We start from the raw sequence: 24,247 nt of genomic DNA, 5'->3' as shown, positions 1-24,247 counted from the left end.
ATTTTATTTTACCTAAAACTTTTCTCTCTCTTGTAAATTTCCACCCCCATCTGCTCGCTCTCTCAAAACTAAAATTTTTCCGCGGTGGGGATTCAAATCGCGCGGGCGCACTCACTGCCGTTCTTGCGCACTGACCGCGCATGCGCACAAACTTAAAATAAATAATGTCCAGTCTTTTGCAGTCGTCGTCGAGCCCACGCCGTCATCCTCGGCATTTGTAGTCTTACACCAACGGCATCCGTTAGTCCCACAAACATTCATATATATATATATATATACATATATATGTACATACATATATATTAATATTAAAAAAATTATTTAAAATTTAAAAAATCCCGCGTTTAATTTTTAAAAATCAGTGATTTAAAAAAGTGACATTTTTTTTTTGTTAATAAATATATATAAAATATATATGAAATCATGATTAAATTTTATAAAAAAGTTATCGAATATAAAAATACTGGTGTTGAAAATTTAAATAAAAAAAATCGTGTCAATATCGCGATCTGATAAAAAATTCACAGCTGACTGGTCCTAGACATCGAATCAAATATTTTTTTTTTAATCTGATATTTAAAAAAAAAAAAAAAAAAAAAAAAAAAAAAACCAACGTGCCTAAGATTTGTCACGTTTATTTACCGCCTGAATTTAAAAAAATTAGGAACGTTAATTATAAAATTTGTGGAGGAAAAATAAAAATAAAAAAAAAAAAAAAAATGAATAAATATATAAGTAATTATATAAAATTAATATCACAAAAGGTCCAGCATCAAGACTACGAATCTACAAAGTGGATCGATTTAAATGTGGAGTTTAAATTAAATAATAAAAATAATAATAAATTTATAAATATTAAATGGGTCCAGATCCTAGTTAACGAGACTCCGAGTCTTAGCTACGACTGAACAATTAATTAATTAATTAATTAATTAATAAATAATAATTAACAAAGCTGAATAAATCGACAATCACACAGTGCATTTATTTTCCCATAGTCACTATCGGGTAGACAATTACACTAGATGATTACAGTCAAGGTCAAGTTTAATTATTTAAAAATTTAAAAATTCAAATTGCCGCTTTTTTTTAAATTTAAAATTTAAATATTTTAAAAATAATAAACGGCTTGGAAAATTTTTAAAAAATAATCGTTAATAATTTAAAATATTAAGGAGTAGGTTAAAGTCGTTGTGTTAAATCTTGGCAACGAATAAATATCGCGAAAATTACCCGCCGCGCTTTTTTGACCACGCATTCACACGGCCTTCAGCTATTAACTTTTATTTATCGGCAAATGCTTTATAACTTTGCTCTACGTGTCTTTTATACAATTTTAAATATAAATATATAAATAATAATATATACATATGTATGATAATAATAATAATTAAGTGTTTAAACGGTAATTATGCTCAATTCGTGCTGTGCTTTTTTACGAAACTCCGAGTGAGTTAAATGTTTATTTATTATTTTTTATTTAGTGCGTAGTTGTGTCGACTGTTTATTGTATGTATATATGCATATATATGTGTGGATGTATATAGATTAAATTTGGATAGTAATTGTAATTACGGTTATTTGTTATTACATTTATTGTAATAAATAAGTGGAGGAGTTTGAGATATATAGTGGTCCTTTGAGGACGAAAATTTAGGGATGCCTGTCAGAAGAGGACACGTTGCTCCAAGGACCACCATTATTGAAACCATCATTAGGAAATTTGATACTCATGGTAATGTATTTTTTATTTTTTTATGGGGGTTGGAAGTTTCCCGACATCTTAGAATTTTTTTTAGGCTAGAAATTGTAAAAAAAAAAATTTTTTGAAAAATTCTACTCATAGTTTTTTTAATTTTCTACATGTGTATTTTTTTTGTTTTTTTTTTTTTTGAATTTGATTTGTTGTAAAAAAAATTCAAAAATTGTTAATTGTCTAGTAACTTTAGGATCGGGGCGAAATTTGGGATTTTTTATTTTTTTATGGGGGTTGGAAGTTTCCCGACATCTTAGAATTTTTTTTAGGCTATAAATTGTAAAAAAAAAAATATTTTGAAAAATTGCACCTATAGTTTTTTTAATTTTCTACATGTGTATTTTTTTTGTTTTTTTTTTTTTGGATTTGATTTGTTGTAAAAAAAATTCAAAAATTGTTAATTGTCTAGTAACTTTAGGATCGGGGCGAAATTTGGGATTTTTTATTTTTTTATGGGGGTTGGAAGTTTCCCGACATCTTAGAATTTTTTTTAGGCTATAAATTGTAAAAAAAAAAATATTTTGAAAAATTGCACCTATAGTTTTTTTAATTTTCTACATGTGTATTTATTTGTTTTTTTTTTTTTGGATTTGATTTGTTGTAAAAAAAATTCAAAAATTGTTAATTGTTTAGTAACTTTAGGATCGGGGCGAAATTTAGGATTTTTTATTTTTTTATGGGGGTTGGAAGTTTCCCGACATCTTTGAATGTTTTTTAGGCTATAAATTGTAAAAAAAAAATATTTTGAAAAATTCCACTTATAGCTTTTTTAATTTTCTGCATGTGTATTTTTTTTGATTTTTTTTTTTGAATTTGATTTGTTGTAAAAAAAATTCAAAAATTGTTAATTGTCTAGTAACTTTAGGATCGGGGCGAAATTTAGGATTTTTTATTTTTTTATGGGGGTTGGAAGTTTCCCGACATCTTAGAATTTTTTTTAGGCTAGAAATTGTAAAAAAAAAAATATTTTGAAAAAATGCACCTATAGTTTTTAAAATTTTCTACATGTGCATTTTTTTGGTTTTTTTTTTTTGGATTTGAGTCGTTGAAAAGAAAATCCAAAAATTAATAATTGTGTAGTAACTTTAGGATCGGGGCGAAATTTTGGATTTTTTATTTTTTTGGGGGGTGGGGAAAAAAATTTTGGAGACGAAATTTGGGTGGTTGGATTTTGGTGGAAAAAAAATTTTAGTTGCATTTTTGTGGGAAATATTTATGGGGGGTGGGGGGAATTAAAGGGAAATTTGATTTGTGAATCTAGCTGACAATTGTCAATTTAAAAAATTTTGAAATAAGCGAATTAAATTTAAATTGAATAAAATAAAAAAATACACATGTAGAGAATTTGAAAATGAGTATGTGGATTTTTTTTATTTTTGGATTTTTAATTGTTTAATTCGTTTATTTGTAATTTAAAATTTGTCTGATATCTGGTACATTCCGCTCATAAATTTGATACTCATGGGAATTAATTTTTTATTTTGGGGGGGGGGGGAATTGTAATTAATTTTTGTAAGAAATATTTTTGAGGCTCTAGAGTTTAATTTCCAATTCTTATGGTTTTAATTAAAAGTCAAAGGGTGGGTAAGAAGGGGAGGATAATTTTTAGAAAGTTTGTAATTTTGAAAGAGAAGCTTTTAGTAATTTTGAAAAACTGGTAATACATAAAAAATATTTGATTTGCTCGATGTGGAAATGTAGGGCAGAAAAGAGGGAAAGATAGGCCGGTTAAAAAAAAATTTTAATGAATCTTCTAGATCTATTTTTTAGGTCGCGAATTTCAAGGGTTAGCGAAAAAAAATAAAAATTCTAACGTGGGGTAAAATAGACCCATGGAAATTTTTAAGTCTCCATTTTTTACTTTTATTAATTTCGTTGAAAAAATTTTTATTGAATCAGAAATAGAATTTTTAGAAAGGATTCGAAAAAATTTTGGACCAAATTGCCCCATGTCGTACTTTGATAATTTTTCATTTTGACCCACTTTTCTCTGTCAAAATTTGACATAAAAATTTTTTCATTAAATTTTCAATCTCCATCTTCATTCGTTATTATTTTTAATTAAATTACACACCCACACATATATCAATACATATATATTTATATATACGTATAGAAATAGACATAAATTCCAGATTTAAATCTTCCAAAATTTTTTTTTCAAATAAAAAAGTATTCAAAATTTCCTATAATGAAACTAGACATATAATTAATCAATAAATTAATTCAATAATTGAATAAAATTGTACAGTAGATATAAATCAATCTTAACCTATCATGATACTCTGTATTAACATTTATTAACCTTGACCGAGTCTGTAATTTTTTTATTTCTTATCTTACAAATTCCCTCAATTTTTCTAATGACAAAAATTATAACTTTTTATGTAAATTATCCCTATCATTAAATCACCAATCAATCTAAATAACAATAATCCCCTCAAACTTGTAAAAATAATATATAAATATATATACATATATAATAACAGGACATTAAAAATATATCAAAGGGTCGCGTGTCACAAAAAATCACTTTGCGGCGAAAAAAAAGGATCCCGAAGTTAGTAAACAATTTTTGGATTTTTTTTTGAACGATTTAATTTTGAAAATAAATAAAAATAAAAAAATGCACATGTAGGAAATTAAAAAAACTATATGTGGAATTTTTTAAAATATTTTTTTTTTGTAATTTATCGGTTTTAAAAGAATTCAAAAATTATTAGACGGCTGCCCCCATGAGAAAAATTTATAAAAAAAATATATGTTAAATATAAAAAAAAAATATTTTTCATATAAAAAAAATATATTAAAAATACATAAAAAATATATAAATATATATATAATATGTATAAAAAATATATTTTAAATAGCTAACTTTTGGCCGATTTTCGTATATATTTTAAATATATTAAAAATATATCTTAGAATATATAAAAAATACATGTACAAAAATATACAAAAAATATATTTTTTTATATTTAAAAATATACAAAAATTATATAAAAAATATATTTTCATAATTATATTTTTTATAGATTTAAAATATATTACTAATATATTTTTTTTGTATTTTTAAATATAAGAAAAATATATTTTTCGTATATTTTTATAAACGTATTTTTCATATATTTTTAGTATATTTAAAATATATACGAAAATCAGTCAAAAGTTAGCTATTTAAAATATATTTTTTATACATATTTTATATATATTTATATATTTTTTTTATATGAAAAAAATATTTTTTTTATAAATTTTTTTCATGGGGGTAACTTCAGTATCATAAATAAAAACGATAATTTTTTTTTGATACAGAAATAAATAATTTTTTTTCTGTCAATCATGTCAATTAAATAAAGAAAATAAAAAATTAAAACTGAGCCGGATTAGTTTGATCGTAATCGAAATTGACAGACGGATATATTTCAAGTGAAACCATACGAGTTATAATTTTATGTAACATATGTATGGCAATTTATCAATCCGACTTTAAGGCCTTAAAATTTATATTCTAAATGACAATTGTCCTCTTTCTTTACGTCCACAATCATTTTTGTACATCGCAGTAATGGCTTCTAATCTGACGTTTTTGAATTATTACTTATTTACCCGCCAAATATTTTTTAATCGCGACTGAAGTTTCAATTTTTTATTTTACCAAAATTTATTTAAGCTTCTGGTCATAAATTACATATATCATTTTTTATTGATGTGAAACAGTAAATTTTGAAATTTTATTACTTCCGCAATTTTTTTCAAAATTTGACATTTCAAGGAAATTTTTTTTGAATTTTTTTATTGACACTTCATATATTTGGTAATTAGTTATATATATATTTATGAAATTTTCACGTCAATTATCATATATTTGTAAATTTTATTTTTAAAAAAATTTTAGAAAAATTCGAATTTGAAAAGTTAATTGTCAATTTTTTTTAAATTTTGAAACTTCAAGGACTTTTTTTAAAATTTTTATTCTGATATTTATAAAATTTTCATTTCAATTTTCAAATTTTTGTAAAATTTGTAGAATATGAAAAAAAAATTTTAGAAAAATTCAAATTCGAAAAATTAATTATCAAATTTTTTCAAATTTTGAAACTTCAAGGACTTTTTTAAAAATTTTTATTCTGATATTCATAAAATTTTCATGTCAATTTTTAAATTTTTGTAAAATTCATAGAAAATAAAAAACAAATTTTAGAAAAATTTTAGTTCGAAAAATTAATTTTCAAATTCTTTAAAAATTTCTTATAAATTTCGAAATCTCAAGGTCTTTTTTTTTAATATTTATAAAATTTTCATGTCAATTTTCAAATTTTTGTAAAATTTGTAGAAAATGAAAAAAAAAAAATTTTTAGAAAAATTCAAATTCGTAAAATTAATTTTCAAATTTTTTTAAAAATTTCTTATAAATTTTGGAATCTCAAGGACTTTTTTTTTAATACTTAAAAAATTTTCACGTCAATTTTCAAATTTTTGTAAAATTTATAGAAAATGAAAATAAAAATTTTAGTAAAATTCAAATTCGAAAAATTAAATTTCAAATTTTTTCAAAATTTCTTATAAATTTAAAAAAAATATATCTGTAAGTCTTATATTTATTTAATTTTTTAAAAATATATAGAAATAAAAAAAAAAAAAATTTTTTTATTTCGAACGCGATTGAAAATTAGTCTCATCTCTAAACGCAAAGTAGTAAAAACTAAAAGTTGTTTAAAATTAAAATAACTATGAACTTTAAAAATGAGTTATTAAAATTCCTAAGCGTCTAAAATTAGCCGGCATTTAAATTTTAAATTTAAATTACTTGAGAACTTAACAAAATTTAAAACTCCCAGTAACTGAAACTAAAAAAACTTTCCAACGTAAACTGGCCTCTGATATATCATACACATTAGAGTAACAAAGAAAATAATTACCGATAATTAATAACTAATAAGTAATGAGTTAATTAGCATAATATTGTGTATGTTGATTTGCATAAATATCTATTTTGGTCATTACCGGAAGGATATTTCGAGGAATACCAGAAATTCGTCCTCGTTGTGTTGAGAGTACCATGTCCGCATGATTTTCCCGCATCGTGGCAAATACGTGACCTCGGAACCGTCGACACGCTTGCCCCGCAAATCCCACGACCCACTTATCATTATTATTATTATTATTATTATTATTATTATTATTATTATTAATATTATTTTTTATAATACCTTCACCCCTTTAGTAACTTAAACTTCCACCGGTCTTTCATATATCGTTAATATAACATCCGCGACTTTGACCGTTTTATTCAGGGCCTACTCGCGGTTGATAAACGAGTGTCGCTAAAATATATGTCAGAATGTATCAAATATGAAAAAAAAAAAAAAACGATTTAGGGTAATGGTAATGGACATACATATATATATATATTATATATATATTTTTTTTATTTAATGGATATTCATATGTTGGCGCTTTAATTTTGTAATAATAATAATACTGTAATTCGGGGGTGAATTTGGAGTATGGATTTTATTTTAATTAGAATTTGTTGATCAGAATTCCGGAGGTGAAATTATGCATGGGGAATAGGGATTTTTTTGAGCGGTGCGACGATTTTATTTAAATCCGCATTCACTCCGCTAGGAGTTTTGTCACTTAAATAAATTTATGGTTAATAGAAATAACTTTTTTATGAGAAATATTATTATTTTAATAAATAATTTACTCAGGTATTGATAATTAACACATAATATATTATGTTTTTAATTTATAAAATGTTTTAGTAACTCACTAAATTATAATTTCATATAATCCATAGTAAAAACATTTAATTATTTAATTGTTATGGTGACGTAGTTTTTATGGGAATATTTCATATTTCGGTAGAATATAAAATGTTATTTCGCGGTTTGGTTGATGTGAGTCATGTGACAGTTTGTGGCTCAGTGAAAACTATATTAATGATGGAAAATGGAAAATCTATTTCTTTAACTTCATAAGCGTGAAAGTTTTAATTATCAGCTGGTTAGAATTTTTTAAAATTATTTCGCGCGAATATTTGAAAAGGGAGCTCGTAATTATTTCCGTACTCAATACAAATGTCTAAATATAAAAGACCAAACCTCACTACGTATTAGTAATTTACCCCGCGAGTTTTTACTACACAGAAAAAAAGGATTTCTTGGCGCAAGAAAAATTTTTCATTATGAAATGAAAACAAAAAATTTCCTCAGGACTAGAAGAAATTTATTGGCGCAAGAAAATTTTTTATCGCCCCAAGAAAATTTTCCTTTTCAATTCATAATACAAAAAATTTCTCAGGGCAAGTAAAAATTTTCTTGGGGCGAGTAAAATTTTTCCGCCAATAAATTCTTTTTTTTGTACGATTTCATTCTGCATTTTTTATAATTAATATTTTTCAAAATTTTCCTTCATTGTAAAATTCACTCCGAAGAAATTAAATAAATAAAAAATCATCTACTCCGCGTTCATTCCGCAAATTTTTTCAGTATATTATTATTATTATTTTTTACTCATCTAACAGATAGTGCTCATATGTCGTCACTTTAATTTATCTTTATTATTATTATTATTATTATTCATATTCTAGCTGACTATCTATCCATAGTCAGGAGGTAGGGCTTTTGTAATCTAGTGTGGTGGACGAAAAACCACAATGAAACATAGCCAAGGGGTAGTGACTAGTGACTAGTGACTAGTGACTAGTGGGTTGAGGGTAAAATATCTCTCCAGTAGAAATAATGGAAACCGATACAATTGTCCTGAGAGCTCATGTAATGAGTAGATGAGAGCTCATTGCGGTACAGACTTGACCACGATAAATTTATCCTGTATGCTGACGATGAGTTTGGCACACTGCCAAAATTTATAAATTTCATTTAAAAACTACTTCTTCCGCGACTATCGTTTCGTTTACTTTTTACTAAGTGGATATTCCAATTGATTTTCATTTCTTTATTTAGCTTTGGCTTCATATTCACTTTTTTAGTTCCCACTGGAAACTGATTAAATCCCAGCTCTTATTTTTTTTAGTTTATTAATTTCATTATGTAGGTCATATTAGAAATTTTTTCATCGGAATCCGATAAAATTCTGTAATTTATTTTTTAATTAAAAATATTTCTAATCATTACTTAAATTTTTTACTCTTTTATCTTTTCGGTTGAAATAACTTGTTAACTATTAAGTTTACGTAAAAACTTGCTTCATACTTTTTACAGGAAATTTAATTTTCTACAAGTTTGTTCCCATACATTTTTTGCGTATCTCTTATAATTACCCCACAATTTTAATTTTAAGTACCCGGGTTCCAAAATTGAATTTCAAATTTCTCTAAAATATTTTTTTTTCTTTAAAATTATATTCTGAGTAAACTATTGATAATACGACAAATATGTAAGAATACATTTTTGTAGGAAATCAAATTTTCTATAAAAAAGTATTCTTATATATTTGTCATATTTTCAGTAGTTTAGTCATAATTTCGATTCAAAGCCCAAAACTACTGAGAGATTCAAAAGTCTACGATTTTTAAAAACCGGATTCTTTAAAATGAAATTTATATGCCATATATCAAATATATGACAAAAATATAAGAGACCAAATTTATAGAAAATTAAATTTCCTTCAAAAAAGTATTCTTATATATTTGTCATATTTTCAATATTTCAGCCACAATTTAAATTCAAATTCAAAAACTACTGAGAGATTCAAAAGTCTACAATTTTCAAAAACCGGGTTTTTTAAAATGAAATTTATATGCCATATATCAAATATATGACAAAAATATAAGAGACCAAATTTATAGAAAATTAAATTTCCTTCAAAAAAGTATTCTTATATATTTGTCATATTTTCAATATTTCAGCCACAATTTAAATTCAAATTCAAAAACTACTGAGAGATTCAAAAGTCTACAATTTTCAAAAACCGGGTTTTTTAAAATGAAATTTATATGCCATATATCAAATATATGACAAAAATATAGGAGACCAAATTTATAGCAAATTAAATTTCCTACAAAAAAGTATTCTTACATATTTATCATATTTTCAATATTTCAGCCACAATTTAAATTCAAATTCAAAAACTACTGAGAGATTCAAAAGTCTACAATTTTCAAAAACCCGGTTCTTTAAAATCAAATTTATATGCCCGATATCAAAAATATGACAAAAATATAGGAGACCAAATTTATAGGAAATTAAATTTCCTACAAAAAAGTACTTGTTAATTTTTTTTCTAAACTCAATAGTTTCCTCACAATTTTGATTTTAAACAAGTATGTAATTTTTGAAATTTTAGTCAAAATATTATTAAAAAAAAAAATAATGATAATTTTCAAATTTATAAAATTAAAGATACAACGACGTTTTGTATTAAAATAAATAACAAATTCTTAGAATTCGCACTTAAGTACTTCCGGTATAAATATATATACTCCAAATTTAATTCGCGGTATTTATTATTTATATCACTGTTTTAAAATAAATATATATATATACACATATATATATGAAAAATTTTTGAAGGTCGTCCAATTAAAAAAACCCATTTGTAACCACCAATTATTTTTTCCCGGCAAAAAAAAATTTTCCCAACTTACGAAAAAAAAAAATCATTTCAATGCTAAAATAATAAAAATAATAAAAGTTTGTAACCAGACGGTCATTATACGTTACCAAAAATATTTAATGGATCGTTCTGGCATCGACGTCGTATTTAGGACGAAGGTCATACTTCTAACATCAGTTCAACCGGAAGTGTTCCAGAGTCTACTCTGTAAAAATAGTTATAAAAAAAAAATAAAATTTACATTACCAAGCAACGGCTTAAATAAATCAATATAATCCGCGCATTAATTTACAACTAAATATATACATATATATTTAAAAAATTAAATAACTAATTTATGAATTTTTTTTTTTATAAATATTACAGACAGAAGTTTTTTGGTAGCCAACGCTCAACAGGGACTATGTCACATTATTTATTGTTCGGACGGATTTTGCCGGCTTACCGGATTTTCGAGGGCGGAGGTGATGCAACGGCCAGCCGTTTGCGATTTTCTTCATGGACCAATGACCTCACCTCATGCTATTGCTGCATTACGTGATGCATTGATTGCAGGAGTCGAGAAACATTTTGAAATCCTCTACTACAGAAAAGACGGTAATTTATTTATTTATTTATTTATGGATACAGAAAATGTTTCATTTAATTTTACGCGGGAATTTTAATCAAATTTAAATTTAAATTTTTGGTAAAAACCTAAAATTGGTTTCTTTATATTCATTTTATTTTTGTACATTTTTGGAGGTGTGGAATTTTTTTTTAAATTTAATTTTTTTGAATTTTTGTTTCCAAAATTTGAAAATTTTTTTAACATTCAAATTTTTTAAAAATGTAGTCAGCAATTTTAATTAATCGTCTAAATCAACAATAATTTTTTTTCCAAAATTTTATTTACAATCCAAGGGAAAATGGTCCAGTTTACCGCAGGCACTGCTGTCATTTAAAAGTATTGACCACAAAATTTTAATCATGACCCAGTTGGCCCAACTTACCCAATTTCTGTCACCACAATCAAATTTTCCCTTTTTCCCTCCAAAAAAATAATTAATCTCCAAAAAAATGTCATCTGACCGCGGGTTCAAAAAAAAAATTCCTAATTTTCAAATTTTTTTCGAATTCAAATTTTTCAAAAACGTAAATTTTGTACTTTAATTAATCGTCTAAAAATTTTTTTTTTTTCAAAACTTGACAAAATGGGTCACAAATTTTTTTTCCAAAATTTTATTCACAATCTAAGGGAAAATGGTCCAATTTACCGCAGGCACTGCGGTCATTTAAAAGTATCGACCACAAAATTTTTCCACCAAATTTTTTGTCATGACCCAGTTGGCCCAACTTACCCAGTTTCTGTCACTGCACTCAAAATTTCCCTTTTCCCTCCAAAAAAATGTCATCCGACCGGGATCAAAACAAAAACTTTCTTGCATAATTTATTTTTATTAATTATCTAAAAATAAATATATAATCAAACTATAAAAATGAATACTTAATATATATATTATCAACTTTAGTTAATCATCAGAAGATTAATAAAAAAAAAAAAAAATTGTGCCAACAATCACGATTTAACCGTAGTGACCTTAAGAGTGACGAGATCGATAGCTACTGTATAATTTATTACACAGCAATATATATATATACATATATATGTGTGTCCGTTGCTTTTCGCTTGTCAGTCCGTCCGTTATTACACGTGACCCATGACCCTTTATCCCTACACTTATTTTTTTTTTTACCCAAATAGAATCAAGACCAAGACCCAGACCAAGACCGCGACCAATCCGCCGCGACAACCTGACGACATATGTATATATATATAACATCCAGCTTTTCTCATTTTACTCAACCTCATTTACCACATTCACGCTTTACTCGCTACTCACTTATTCAAAGTAATCTTGGTCTATATAAACCTTCCCCCTCTCTGACCTCACAATCTAACGAAATTACCCGAGAAAAAAAAAGTGGATGAAAAGCTGCCGTGGGATTTTTTCAATTGCCTATGAAAATTTATATACAGTAGTAGTATCAGTTTCCTTTTATTGAAATTCTCCATCAGTTTTTTTTTTTTTTTTTTTTTTTTTTTTTTTTTTTTTTTGTTACGAAAAAAAAAATGCGGGAAAATGTTTATTAGTAAAGTTTCAAAAATAAATATGAATTTATGAATTTAAATTAACCGACTGTTCGCGCGCTTGAGCGGATAAATTTTTTGTGTTTAAATTCTAGTGGAGGGGGAAAAAAAAATTTAAACTTTATTTGAAAATGAATTTTTCATTAAAACGATTACTAATTTACATACGCGATACATAAAAGAAAATTCAACCACCTGTAACTTATATCAGCTTTCCATATATATATGTATATATGTGGATATATGGCTTATACATTTATGTATAGATATGTTCTGTAGAGTGTAATCGTGAATTCCTTTGAATCGCGATTCAGTTGCGCAATTTAATCGCGACATTTACAGTTGGGTATATAGACATAAATAAATGTATATGTTTGTACTGTTATTTAAATTTTAACCATGGTTTTAAAATAAAATTAAATGAGCACGTGATATTTTTTAAAATAAAATTTTTAACTTAAATTTTTTTAAAAAATTTCAAATTTATTTTTTCTGACAAAAAAAAATAAAAGTTATTTTTTTATATAAAAATATTAAAGTTGTATAGAAGTATAAGTTAGAGCCGGGGTAAAATGACACGGAAATAATTTTTTTTTGTTAATAAATTTTTATTTTCGGTGGCTGGGGACGGGGCAAGTTGACCATGTCCGCGCCCAAATTTTAAGTGAAAAAAAAAATATTTTTTAGTGTTTGGTACTTTAGTTATTTTGGTGATTTAGGGGAAACTTAAATAAAACGAAACAGGGTAAAATGGACCACTGAAAAAAAATTTTTGTAAAAATAAAAAATTAATAATTTTAGTACGGCCACGACAATTAATGCCTGCTTCGATAATTAAATAAATAAATTACCAAATTTTTATCTAAATAATTATTTAATTAATTATAACTTATTAATAATTAACAATAAATTTTAATTACAATTATTAAAATAATATTATTGTTAAAAAATAATTAAAATTACCAACAAAAAAAAATTTTAATCTGTACATCGTGTCCAGTTGTCTAGTCGAAATTTTTTTTTTACACTGGTTCATTTTACCCCAGTTTCGTTTTGCATCGACTCCCCCCGTTCAATAAAATATTTAAAGTAACCGCGGAAAAAAAATTTTTATTTTAATTTTCGTGTCCACTGGGCCAACTTGTCCCACTTTCGCCACCGTAAATTAAAATTTTTTCCAAAAAAAAGTAATTTATTAAATACCAAACCGGAAGTCTTTAATTACTAAAAATAGTCCTCTCTTAAGTAAACAAAAATGAATACCATTTAAATTTCAAATTCAATAATTAAAATTCGTTTTTCAAAAACTAAAATTCGTAAGAAAAAACAAGAAAAATTTTTATCAGAAAACTGGATAGAAATGAAAACAAAAATGAGCAATTGAATAGTTTGTAAAACAAAAGTTTGTAATGAGAGATAGACAAGTCAAGAGCTCAGTAACACAATTCGAAAAGAGGACACACGCGCTGTTATTTTGATGCTTTCAAAGCGCACACTTAACACATTCATTTCACCTATTTAATATCTACATCCACATGCTTACACACTCGTAACAAAACGTACTAACATACATAACACGTCATTGGGGCAATGCACTCACGTGGTAGTGACGTCACGAGGCCGAGAGTACCGTCATCGACCAATTGGGGAAGCAGCCGTTGACCCAAACTACTGTCGGCCGGTTTGTTTTCTCGACGCAGTAATCCCAGTAATCGTGACCTCCTATTACATATTTTACAAAATATATATATACTTATACATACCTAACCTAGCCGTGATCATCGGACCACTCATTTTCACTGTCCAACCTTCTGCTTAATGTTATTTTCATATATTTTTTCATACCTTTACCTTGTCTGAGTCACCTGTCACCTGTCGCAACCCATTAATCTTCTTCTTATTCTTCTTTATCGTCTTGTTCTTCATTTTTTTACTGCATCGTCGCGTATAGTTGATACACTCCGACTCTGCTATATATGTATATAAATATGTGCACTAGTATTTGAGTACATGATAGTGATAATCATGGGTTACCTGCCAAGTATCCCACGCACTCATTCGATTTAATATCAAATACTACAAGTTTATTTTTGAACATACGATTTTGGGCGGGAGCCAAAATATTAAAATATTTCATATTGTTTTTGTATACTGGGGTTATTTTTTTTTTTTTAAGGTTTAATCAGTGGAAATTTTATGGATACATATTTTGGGTAATCCAGAGCTAAATGCGACTATTTTTGAAAAATAAAAAAAAAAAAAAAAAAAAAAAAAATTTTGAATTTGCCGCCAATTTACTGCAAAATTAATTTCTGCGGTTGGGAGGAAAAAAATTCCGAAAACTAGAAATTGATCAAAGGGATGATCAATTTACCCCTTGTACTAAAAATTGTAATTTTTTTTTCATCAAAATCAATTTTTTTTTTCAAAAATGGCGCCAAAAAAAAATAAGTCATATATATTGGGATAGACGATACATTTGAGATTTATTTAGGAAGTAGAAATATGATATGTATATATATATATATATATATATATATATATATATATATATATATATATGTTTTTGTAAAATTGACGGATGTATTTTTAAAATTCTTTTTTTGTAACAGAATATTTGAAATATGAACTGAAAATTATTTCCGTTACTTTTTAAGTCAAAGCTAATTTATATATTTATTTTTCAAGATCTCAGTATATATATAAATATATAACACATTTCCTTGTTTTAAAAATTTTTTTTTAAATTTTTTCACACCATAAGTGACGTTAATTTTTAATTTGATAGAATATATAAATATCAGTAAAAATAATTTGATTAATCAAAGAAAAAAAAATATGAGTCATATCTTGTTCATAAACAATGAGACCGTAAAAATGTATGATATTTTTTTTAATAACCTTCATAACGGCATTAAATGACTCGTAACTTCAGCGTCAATAAAATAAAACTAGCGCATAAATTTTGTAACATTTAATGAAGCAATTGTGCAACATTTAGATGCTTCAATGCAGACCATAAAGCCCCGACATACGTGATATATATACAAGACTAAGACTATGAGGCATAACCTGAAACAAGAAAATATCTAGTGGATGCAGTAATAGAGTCTGAGTATGATCCTCCTGTTGCAGTTTAGTTGTTATATCTTACGGAAAAGAGCATCGGTCAGAAGTAGTCAGAAGTAGTCTTGGTTGGGCGTCGACACTAGCTTCTAGCGCAAGCACCCTCTACTCTTTTCGGATCGATGAACGTTCCTAGCTTTCATTCCACACAGCTTCCAACCCATGCACCACATTCACCACCCCCAGCCCCCAGCCCACGACCCACCACCCACTTCTTTACTATACCTTCTTCCCCTTTGTTCCCACTCTATACTACCCTCCGTACGTTCACCCTAGTCTCGATACTCTCTTTTATTTCCCTTCGGTTCAAACTTTGATCCTCACTTTAACCAATAAAATACTTATATTGTAATAAATTTATTTATTTATTTATTTATACTTATTTTGTCTCGTTAAAAATAATATTTATCGTCGACGGAATTTCTCTGTCGACATTACACGGGATTTTCTAAATCAATCTGTTAGAAAAATTTCAGAGAAACATTTCATAAGGTTTTTCCAAATCGATATTTCAAAGGGTTTTTCCAAGAAAACTTTTTTGAAAATTAATTCAAAAGGTTTTTCTGAATGAAAATTTCCAAAGGTTTTTCTAAGAAGACTTTTTAAAAAAAAAATTCGGAGGGTTTTTCAGAGGAAATTTTCCAAAAGGTTTTTCTAAATGAATATTTCAAAGGGTTTTTCTAAGAAAACTTTTTTTAAGATTAATTCAAAGGGTTTTTCAGAGGAAATTTTCCTAAAGGTTTTTCTAAATCGATATTTCAAAGGGTTTTTCTGAGAAGAATTTTCTGAAAATTAATTCAATGGGTTTTCAGAGGAAATTTTTGAAAAGGTTTTTCTAAATGAATATTTCAAAGGGTTTTTTTAAGAAAAATTTTCTAGAATTAATTCAGAGGGTTTTTCAGAGTAAATTTTCTAAAAGGTTTTTCTAGATGAATATTTCAAAGGGTTTTTCTAAGAAGAATTTTCTGAAAATTAATTCAATGGGTTTTCAGAGGAAATTTTTGAAAAGGTTTTTCTAAATGAATATTTCAAAGGGTTTTTTTAATAAAAATTTTCTAGAATTAATTCAGAGGGTTTTTCAGAGAAAATTTTCCAAAAGGTTTTTCAAAATGAATATTTCAAAGGGTTTTTCTAAGAAGAATTTTCTGAAAATTAATTCAGAGGGTTTTTCAAAGGAAAATTTCCAAAAGGTTTTTCTAGGTGAATATTTCAAAGGGTGTTTCTAAGAAAAATTTTCTAGAATTAATTCAGAGGGTTATTCAGAGGAAATTTTCCAAATGGTTTTTCTAAATCGATATTTCAATGGGTTTTTCTAGGAAAACTTTTTTGAAAATTAATTCAGAGGGTTTTTCAGAGCAAATTTTCCAGAAGGTTTTTCTAAATGAATATTTCAAAGGGTTTTTCTAAGAAGAATTTTCTGAAAATTAATTCAAAGGGTTTTTCAGAGGAAATTTTTCAAAAGGTTTTTCTAAATCGATATTTCAAAGGGTTTTTCCAGGAAAACTTTATTGAAAATTAATTCAGAGGGTTTTTCAGAGCAAATTTTCCAAAAGGTTTTTCTAAATGAATATTTCAAAGGGTTTGTCTAAGAAGAATTTTTTGAAAATTGATTCAGAGGGTTTTTCTGAATGAACATTTCAAAAAGTTTTTCCAAATCGATATTTCAAAGGGTTTTTCTAAGAAAACTTTTAGAAATTAATTCAGAGGATTTTTCGTAGGAAATTTTTCAAAAGGTTTTTCAACATGGAAATTTCAGAGGGTTTTTCAAGAAAAAAAATTTCTTAAAATTAATTTTGAAGATTTTTCGGAGGAATCTTTTTAAAAAGTTTTTCTCAATGCATTTAAAAAACCAATGACTAAATGAAAATTTCATAAGGTTTTTCTAAATAAATTTTTACAGAATTTTTCGGGGAAAAGACATTTTACCCAATTTTCCAACCTACATATTTTAAAACAAACATAGAGGGTTTTTCTAAATGAGTTTTTCAAAAAAATGTCATATCATTTTAAATAAATTATGTAGATAAAAATGTATATGCGTGACATCACAGCGTAAATAATCTGGACTTAGTGTAAAATCAATACAAAATTATGAAAAAAATATTCAAGCAAAAAAAAATATTTATAAATAAAAAAATAGTAGGATGGATTATGTAGGTTGGGAAAGGCTATTCCGTGTATATATGTATATATAAATATATATATAATTTTTTTTTCATTCATTGATTTTGCTACATATGTATCGTGTTCTATAAACGGAAGTCGATCGACAAGAATTTCCAGCTCGCTATTATTTTCTCATCTACTCTTTCCTCAGCGCTATTAGCTGGCATTCATGTAATTATTACTCTGGTGAATTAAATTATGACAATAATACGGATATTTAAATATCGAGTAATTGAGCTCTTGTATAGAGACAAAGCCATTCTCTATTTTTTCTTCTTCACATCAATACTTTTTTTTTTTATTATCGACTGTAATTAATTTTTTTTCCTCTGATTTAATAAAATATTTAAAAAATTACCATCTTCGGATTATACGTAAGTGAATTACGTAATTTTTTAACAGAAAAAAAAGTTAAGCGATAAGAAATTTCTTAAGCGAATCGATTCCGTCGGGATCAATGAAAATTAATGGGCTGCGATTCAACTCATCTAGTGCAGTCTATAAATAACTTTTAGTGTTTAATTATTTTTCTTTTGATTTATTTATTTTTTTTTAATGTAATTTTTTTTTTCTCACTTAATATATTCCAGGCACCAAGTTCTTGTGTAGCGAGGTTATTGCTCCAATAAGAAGCGAGGTAGATGACATCTGCCTGCAGATTATCAACTTTGAAGATCTGAGTGCTCAGCCACCCCCGCCACCAGCTGTGCCTCCACCTTCGACAACCAACAATCGTCTTGCTACACGATGTAAGTAATTAATAATTTATGATTATCTATTTTATTTAAATATATATATTTTTTTAAAAATTGATTGAAAATATTCACTTTGTCCAAAAATTCAAAAAATTGTTTTTATATATACGCATAATTTTTTCAAAACAACGTCAAAAATTAATTTTGATCCCTTTAAATTTTTTCCAAAAACGTAACCAATAATTTTTATCAAATATCTTAAAAAAAAAACTGAATTTTGTCCCTATTCCATTTTTTTCCAAAAACGTAACCAACAATTTTTATTAAATGTCGTAAAAAAAAAAAAATTGAATTTTGTCCCTATTCCATTCTTTTCCAAAAACAGAAATTTTTATCAACCTCTTGGAAAAAAAATAATTAAATTTAGTCTATTCCATTTTTTTCCAAAACTAAACCAATAATTTTCATGTCTTCAAAAAGTAACTGAATTTCGACCCTCCTCCATTTTTTTCCAAAAACAAAAATATTTATCAACCTCCTGAACAAAAAATAATTTAATTTTGACTCAATCCCATTTTTTTCCAAAACAGAACCAATAATTTTTATCGAATGTCTTAAAAAAGTAACAGTATTTCGACCCTACTCCATTTTTTTCCAAAAACAAAAATATTTATCAACCTTCTGAACAAAAAAAATAATTTAATTTTGACTCAATTCCATTTTTTTCCAAAACAGAACCAATAATTTTTATCGAATGTTTAAAAAAGTAACTGAATTTCGACCCTATTCCATTTTTTTCCAAAAACAACAATATTTATCAGATTTCTTTAAAAAAAAACCTATCAAATTTTGAGCCTAACCCATTTTTTCTAAAAACAAAATTAAAATTCTTTATCCAATTTCGACCCTATTCCATTTTTTTCCAAAAACAAAAACTAAAGTTCTTATCAGCCTAAAAAAAAAAATCTATCACAGGCCACAAAAATAGGATTTCTTCGTCCCCATTTTTTCCTCCACATAATTATAGAAAATAATAACAACAATAATAATAATCGTAATGAAAATCATCCTCGATATCACACTAGGTCAAACTAAAAAAGTATGTTACGGTCTCAGTAATTATTCAGCAATTCCAGTCATTACAATAAACCAAACTCAACTTAAATAAAATAAAATAAAATAATTATCTAATTGTAAATAATTACTGCCTCATTTAAATAATAAACCTTTCAATGTAAAATCCAACTCAAGTATCCACCGCAGCAATGGCTGGTCCGTCGAGCCAAAATCGTATACCGGCACAGGCCAATGCAAGACCGTTTGCATGCATAAATTTTTGAGGGCCGAAGGTCCAAAGCCCACAATAGGGCCGGGGTTGAAAAGACAAAACGTGATAAAGAGACGTAAACATCTTACTAATATAACGTTGATCGCGTTTTAGTATCTGGAGTATTTGTTCGCACGCCAGACTATTTTTAGTTTTGCCTCCGCAACGTTGTCGGCTAGCCGGTAAAACGCGTTTAAATCGTTAACCCTGACCTGGTAATAAATGTTACAGTTGTTGTTATTGTAAATGTGCTTTTGAAATTTCTGTATCATTGTCAATGATAATAAAATTTAACATACATTCATATATTTAGTTAACTCTATATATATATAGACATATTACACTGGGCAAAAAAAACCGACTGTTTTTTTATATGAATGGTCTTGAAATTTTTGTGAGGGATAACAAAATAAAGGTCCTGTTAAAATTTGAGTCTTTAATTTCAAAATGAAGAGGTCGTTAATTGCAATTTTTCGCCATTTAAATAACATGGGATTTTTTTTTTATTTGGAATTTTATAACGAGTGAATCAGTGGATCGGAAAGGTCGATATATATTTTTGGGAAATTGAACGCTGTACAAAAAAGGTCTCTCATTATTTTTTGGAAAATTTACTTTTTCAAAAGTTATTCGAGGTCAAAGAAAATTCACAGTAAATTTTAGTATTGAGTGACATTGGCGAAACTATCAGACTTATCACAAAATGTTACAGGACCTTTTTTGTAGATCATTTTATTGTCGACAGATTATCTATTATGAAGTTTCCGAAATTTTTGAAAGTTCTTTAGTTATTTGCATTCAAAAGTAAATCAAAATTGGCTGAATACGATTGCTTAGCACAAATTGACATTTAAATGCAAATATCTAAAGAGCTTTCAGGAATTTTGAAAACTTTGTAAGAGATAAGTTGTGGGAAATAAAATGATCTACAAAAAAGGGCCTGTAACATTTTGTGATAACTCTGATAGTTCCGCCGGAAATGTCACAATACTAATAAAATTTACCATGAATTTCCTTTTGACCTCAAATAACTTTTGAAAAATTGAATTTATCAAAAAATTATAAAAGATCTTTTTTGTAGATCATTTTATTGTCTACAAATTATCTATCATGAAGTTTTCAAAATTTCTAAAAATTCTTTAGTTATTTGCATTTAAAAGTAGATTCTTAAAATCGACCGAAACGATTTCTTGGAACAAATTGACATTAAATGAAAATAACTAAAGAGCTTTCAGGAATTTTGAAAACTTTGTAATAAATAAGTTGTGGGAAATAAAACGATCTACAAAAAAGGTCCTATAAAATTTTGTGATAAGTCTGATAGTTTCACCGGAAATGTCACATAATACTAAAATTTACTATCAATTTCCTTTTGACCTCGAATAAGAGACTTTTTTTGTACAGCGTTCAATTTCCCCCAAAAATACGTATCGACCTTTTCGATCCACTGATTCACTCGAGTTATAAAATTCAAAATGAAAAAAAAATTCCCATGTTATTTAAATGGCATTGAAAATTACAATTAACGACCTCCTCATATTATTAATATATACATATATACATTTTGTATAAAAATATCAATTTCTTAGTAAATAAAAAATCAAGTCTATTTATTTTTACATTAAATAAAAATTAAAATTCTATTAATAAAAAAAAAAAAAATATTAATTTTTGTTTATTTATTTGTGGTAACACGTGTATTTTACGGATAAGTTTGGTAGAAACTGCCAGATACCATCACGTGTTTTAATGCTGAGTCTTTTTTTATCCGAGTACGATTTAGATTGCAAGTAACGGGTCTGGTTTATATTTTGACCTAGTCAGTGGTAAATTGCTTTAGTGATTAGATCGCTTGGGATTTTAAATCCTCGATCGGCAGTGAATTTAATAATAATAATTAATAATAAATTAATTATTTATATATTTGTTGATTGATAATGGAATTTATTTACTGCAGAGTTAATAGAATTAATTAAATAATGACCGTGACAGTTGACAGAGCCAGAGCATCCTTTCGTGCTGGATTGTCTAGAACTGGAGTCGTTGGTCCTCCGAGGGTTAGAAATAGACCGAGAGCCGCTTCAACTGTGCCGCAGAGACAGCTCGCTGATGGGACCATTTTAGATGAAGAGGCTTCGGAAAATTGGTAAATATTTTTTAGTTATTTTTGTTCTTTATTTTATTGACCGTTAAATTTTTTTTTATTACGTGCAGTTGTGGCTTCAGATCTGAGCTTTCAAATTTTTTTCTTATTTTTTTTTTAATAAACAGAAAATTAATTAATTTGAATTTTTTTTGAAAATTTATCCCAATTATTGTCATATATTTTACTATATATTTAATTACCTAAAATTGTAAATTAAAATACAGATTAAAAATTTATGCAGAGAAAAAAAAATTTTGCGGTGCAAAAAAAATTTTCTGCGTCACATTAAAAACAAAAAATTTCTTGGCGTAAAAAATTTTAATTAGACGACAATAATTAATATTTAACTCAGAGTAATTTTCTTTAACAGAAATTTATTTACTGAATTTTAAAATAAAAACAGAATCGGTATTTTTAAAAATAAACGCAGATTTTTTCGATTTATTATAAGAAAAAAATTTTCAAATTTTTAAACCACAGAAATATGAAAATAAAAATTTTCAATACGATAATTTTCGGTAGAAAAGTACAAGTTTCCTAATGGAAGGAGACTACGGCGCGTTGGCTTGAGGCTAAAACTCACGCGCGGGAGATCAGGGTTCGAATCCCGGCTTAGGCAAAAAAAAAAAAAAATAAATTTTAATGTTTCGTTTTATTCTCGGCACGAATTTTGCGACACCACAAGAATTTTAATACCAACGAGCGACAAATGCTAATAATAAATAAAATAAAATAGAAATTTTATTCGACTGCATTCAAATATCGCGGTAATAAAAAATAATTTAATTTTTGTGGCCGCTTAAAAATCACTTAACATTTTTTCGTTTTCCCGCCAAGTTTTGATATTTTATTTGGCATGTAAACGTTAAATGTAAAAAAAAAACTTATTTATTTTTTTAAACTCCGAAAGTTTACCCCTCCCTCTCCCTAAATATATATATAGATATAAATAGAATATATATCTTTTTAATTTCAACGTTTACTTAAAATGACGAATCTCTAAATGGGAGTTTTTTTTCCGCAATCTTCTTGTTCTCTTTTTCTTTTTTTATTCAACTGAGAGTGTTTGCTAGAACATTACGAAACAAAAGTTTCATTTAGAAGTAAACAAGGACAAAAGTTTCAATCTGCAACAGACGACATATCTACAGTTATTTTCGGTCTGATAAAACAACGAATTTGCTGTCGTCTATATTATCGGTATCCTGTCCCTTTTTATCTATATCTTACCTTCGGGTTTAGCTTTAGCTTTAGCTTTTGCTTTTGCTGTGGCTTATCATCATCAATCGTTATGAATATTGATTGTAAATAAATATATTACCGAATCGTTTTCGTGCTCACCTACTTCGGGTTGTCATCACAATTTTTTTATTCAATAATACGGTTTATTAAAACCTCAGTATTTTTTTTTACTGTACACAAAAAAATTTTACTTGTCTCAAAAAAAGTTTTCACTGACCCCAGAGAAATTTTTTTTATCGTAAATTGAAATCAAAAATTTTCTTAAAGCAAGAAAAAATTTTCTTGGATCAAGAAAAAATTTTCTGCTTCAAGACACTTCTTAGTTGCCTCAAAAAAATTTTCATTGACCCCGAAGAAATTTTTGCATCATAAATTGAAATGAAAAATTTTCTTAGGTCGAGAAAAAATTTTCTTGGATCAAGAAAAAATTTCCTGCTTCAAGAAATTTCTTAATTGCCGCCGAAAAATTTTCACTGACCCCAAAGAAATTTTTTGCATCGTAAATTGAAATTGAAAATTTTCTTAGAGCAAGAAAAAATTTTCTTGGATCAACAAAAAATTTCCTGCTTCAAGAAATTTCTTACTAGTCTCAAAAAAATTTTCACTGACCTCAAAGAAATTTCTTGTATCATAAATTCAAATGAAAAATTTTCTTAGAGCAAGAAATAATTTTCTTGGATCAAGAAAAAATTTACTTCTTCAAGAAACTTTTTACTTGCCTCCAAAAAATTTTCACTGACCCCGAAGAAATTTTTGCATCATAAATTGAAATCAAAAATTTTCTTAGGGCGAGAAAAAAATTTTCTTGGATCAGGAGAAAATTTCATGCTTTCAGAAATTTCTTACTTGTCTCAAAAATATTTTCACTGACCCCAAAGAAATTTTTGCACCATAAATTGAAATTAAAAATTTTCTTAGAGCAAGAAAAAATTTTCTTGGATCAAGAAAAAATTTCCTGCTTCAAGAAATATCTTACTTGTCTCAAGAAAATTTTCACTGACCTCAAAGAAATTTCTTGTATCAGAAATTCAAATGAAAAATTTTCTTAGGTCGAGAAAAAATTTCCTGCTTCAAG

At 26.6% G+C, this 24,247-nt stretch overlaps 1 protein-coding gene across 20 annotated transcripts in view; it reads left to right on the top strand.

Moving 5' to 3' along the window:
• Positions 1 to 211: 211 nt before the first annotated feature.
• The window catches only part of LOC130666130 (potassium voltage-gated channel subfamily H member 6), an 84,893-nt gene continuing 60,857 nt past the window's right edge, over positions 212 to 24,247 (top strand). For 11 of the 20 annotated variants that reach the window (XM_057466881.1, XM_057466879.1, XM_057466875.1 and 8 more), the window contains exons 1-4: positions 213 to 1,735; positions 10,706 to 10,936; positions 18,353 to 18,511; positions 21,777 to 21,930. In XM_057466881.1, coding sequence (XP_057322864.1) covers positions 1,660 to 1,735; positions 10,706 to 10,936; positions 18,353 to 18,511; positions 21,777 to 21,930 — 620 coding nt within the window. In that variant the 5' untranslated portion in view covers positions 213 to 1,659. Of the gene's footprint in view, positions 1,736 to 10,705; positions 10,937 to 18,352; positions 18,512 to 21,776; positions 21,931 to 24,247 lie in introns of all 20 variants that reach the window. The other 9 variants (XM_057466872.1, XM_057466873.1, XM_057466886.1 and 6 more) reach the window with 4 other exon arrangements.

The sequence above is a fragment of the Microplitis mediator genome, chromosome 3 (genome assembly GCF_029852145.1).
Source record: "Microplitis mediator isolate UGA2020A chromosome 3, iyMicMedi2.1, whole genome shotgun sequence".
In the NCBI taxonomy this organism is placed as follows: domain Eukaryota; kingdom Metazoa; phylum Arthropoda; class Insecta; order Hymenoptera; family Braconidae; genus Microplitis; species Microplitis mediator.
This window is presented reverse-complemented; position numbering and strand designations above follow the sequence as displayed.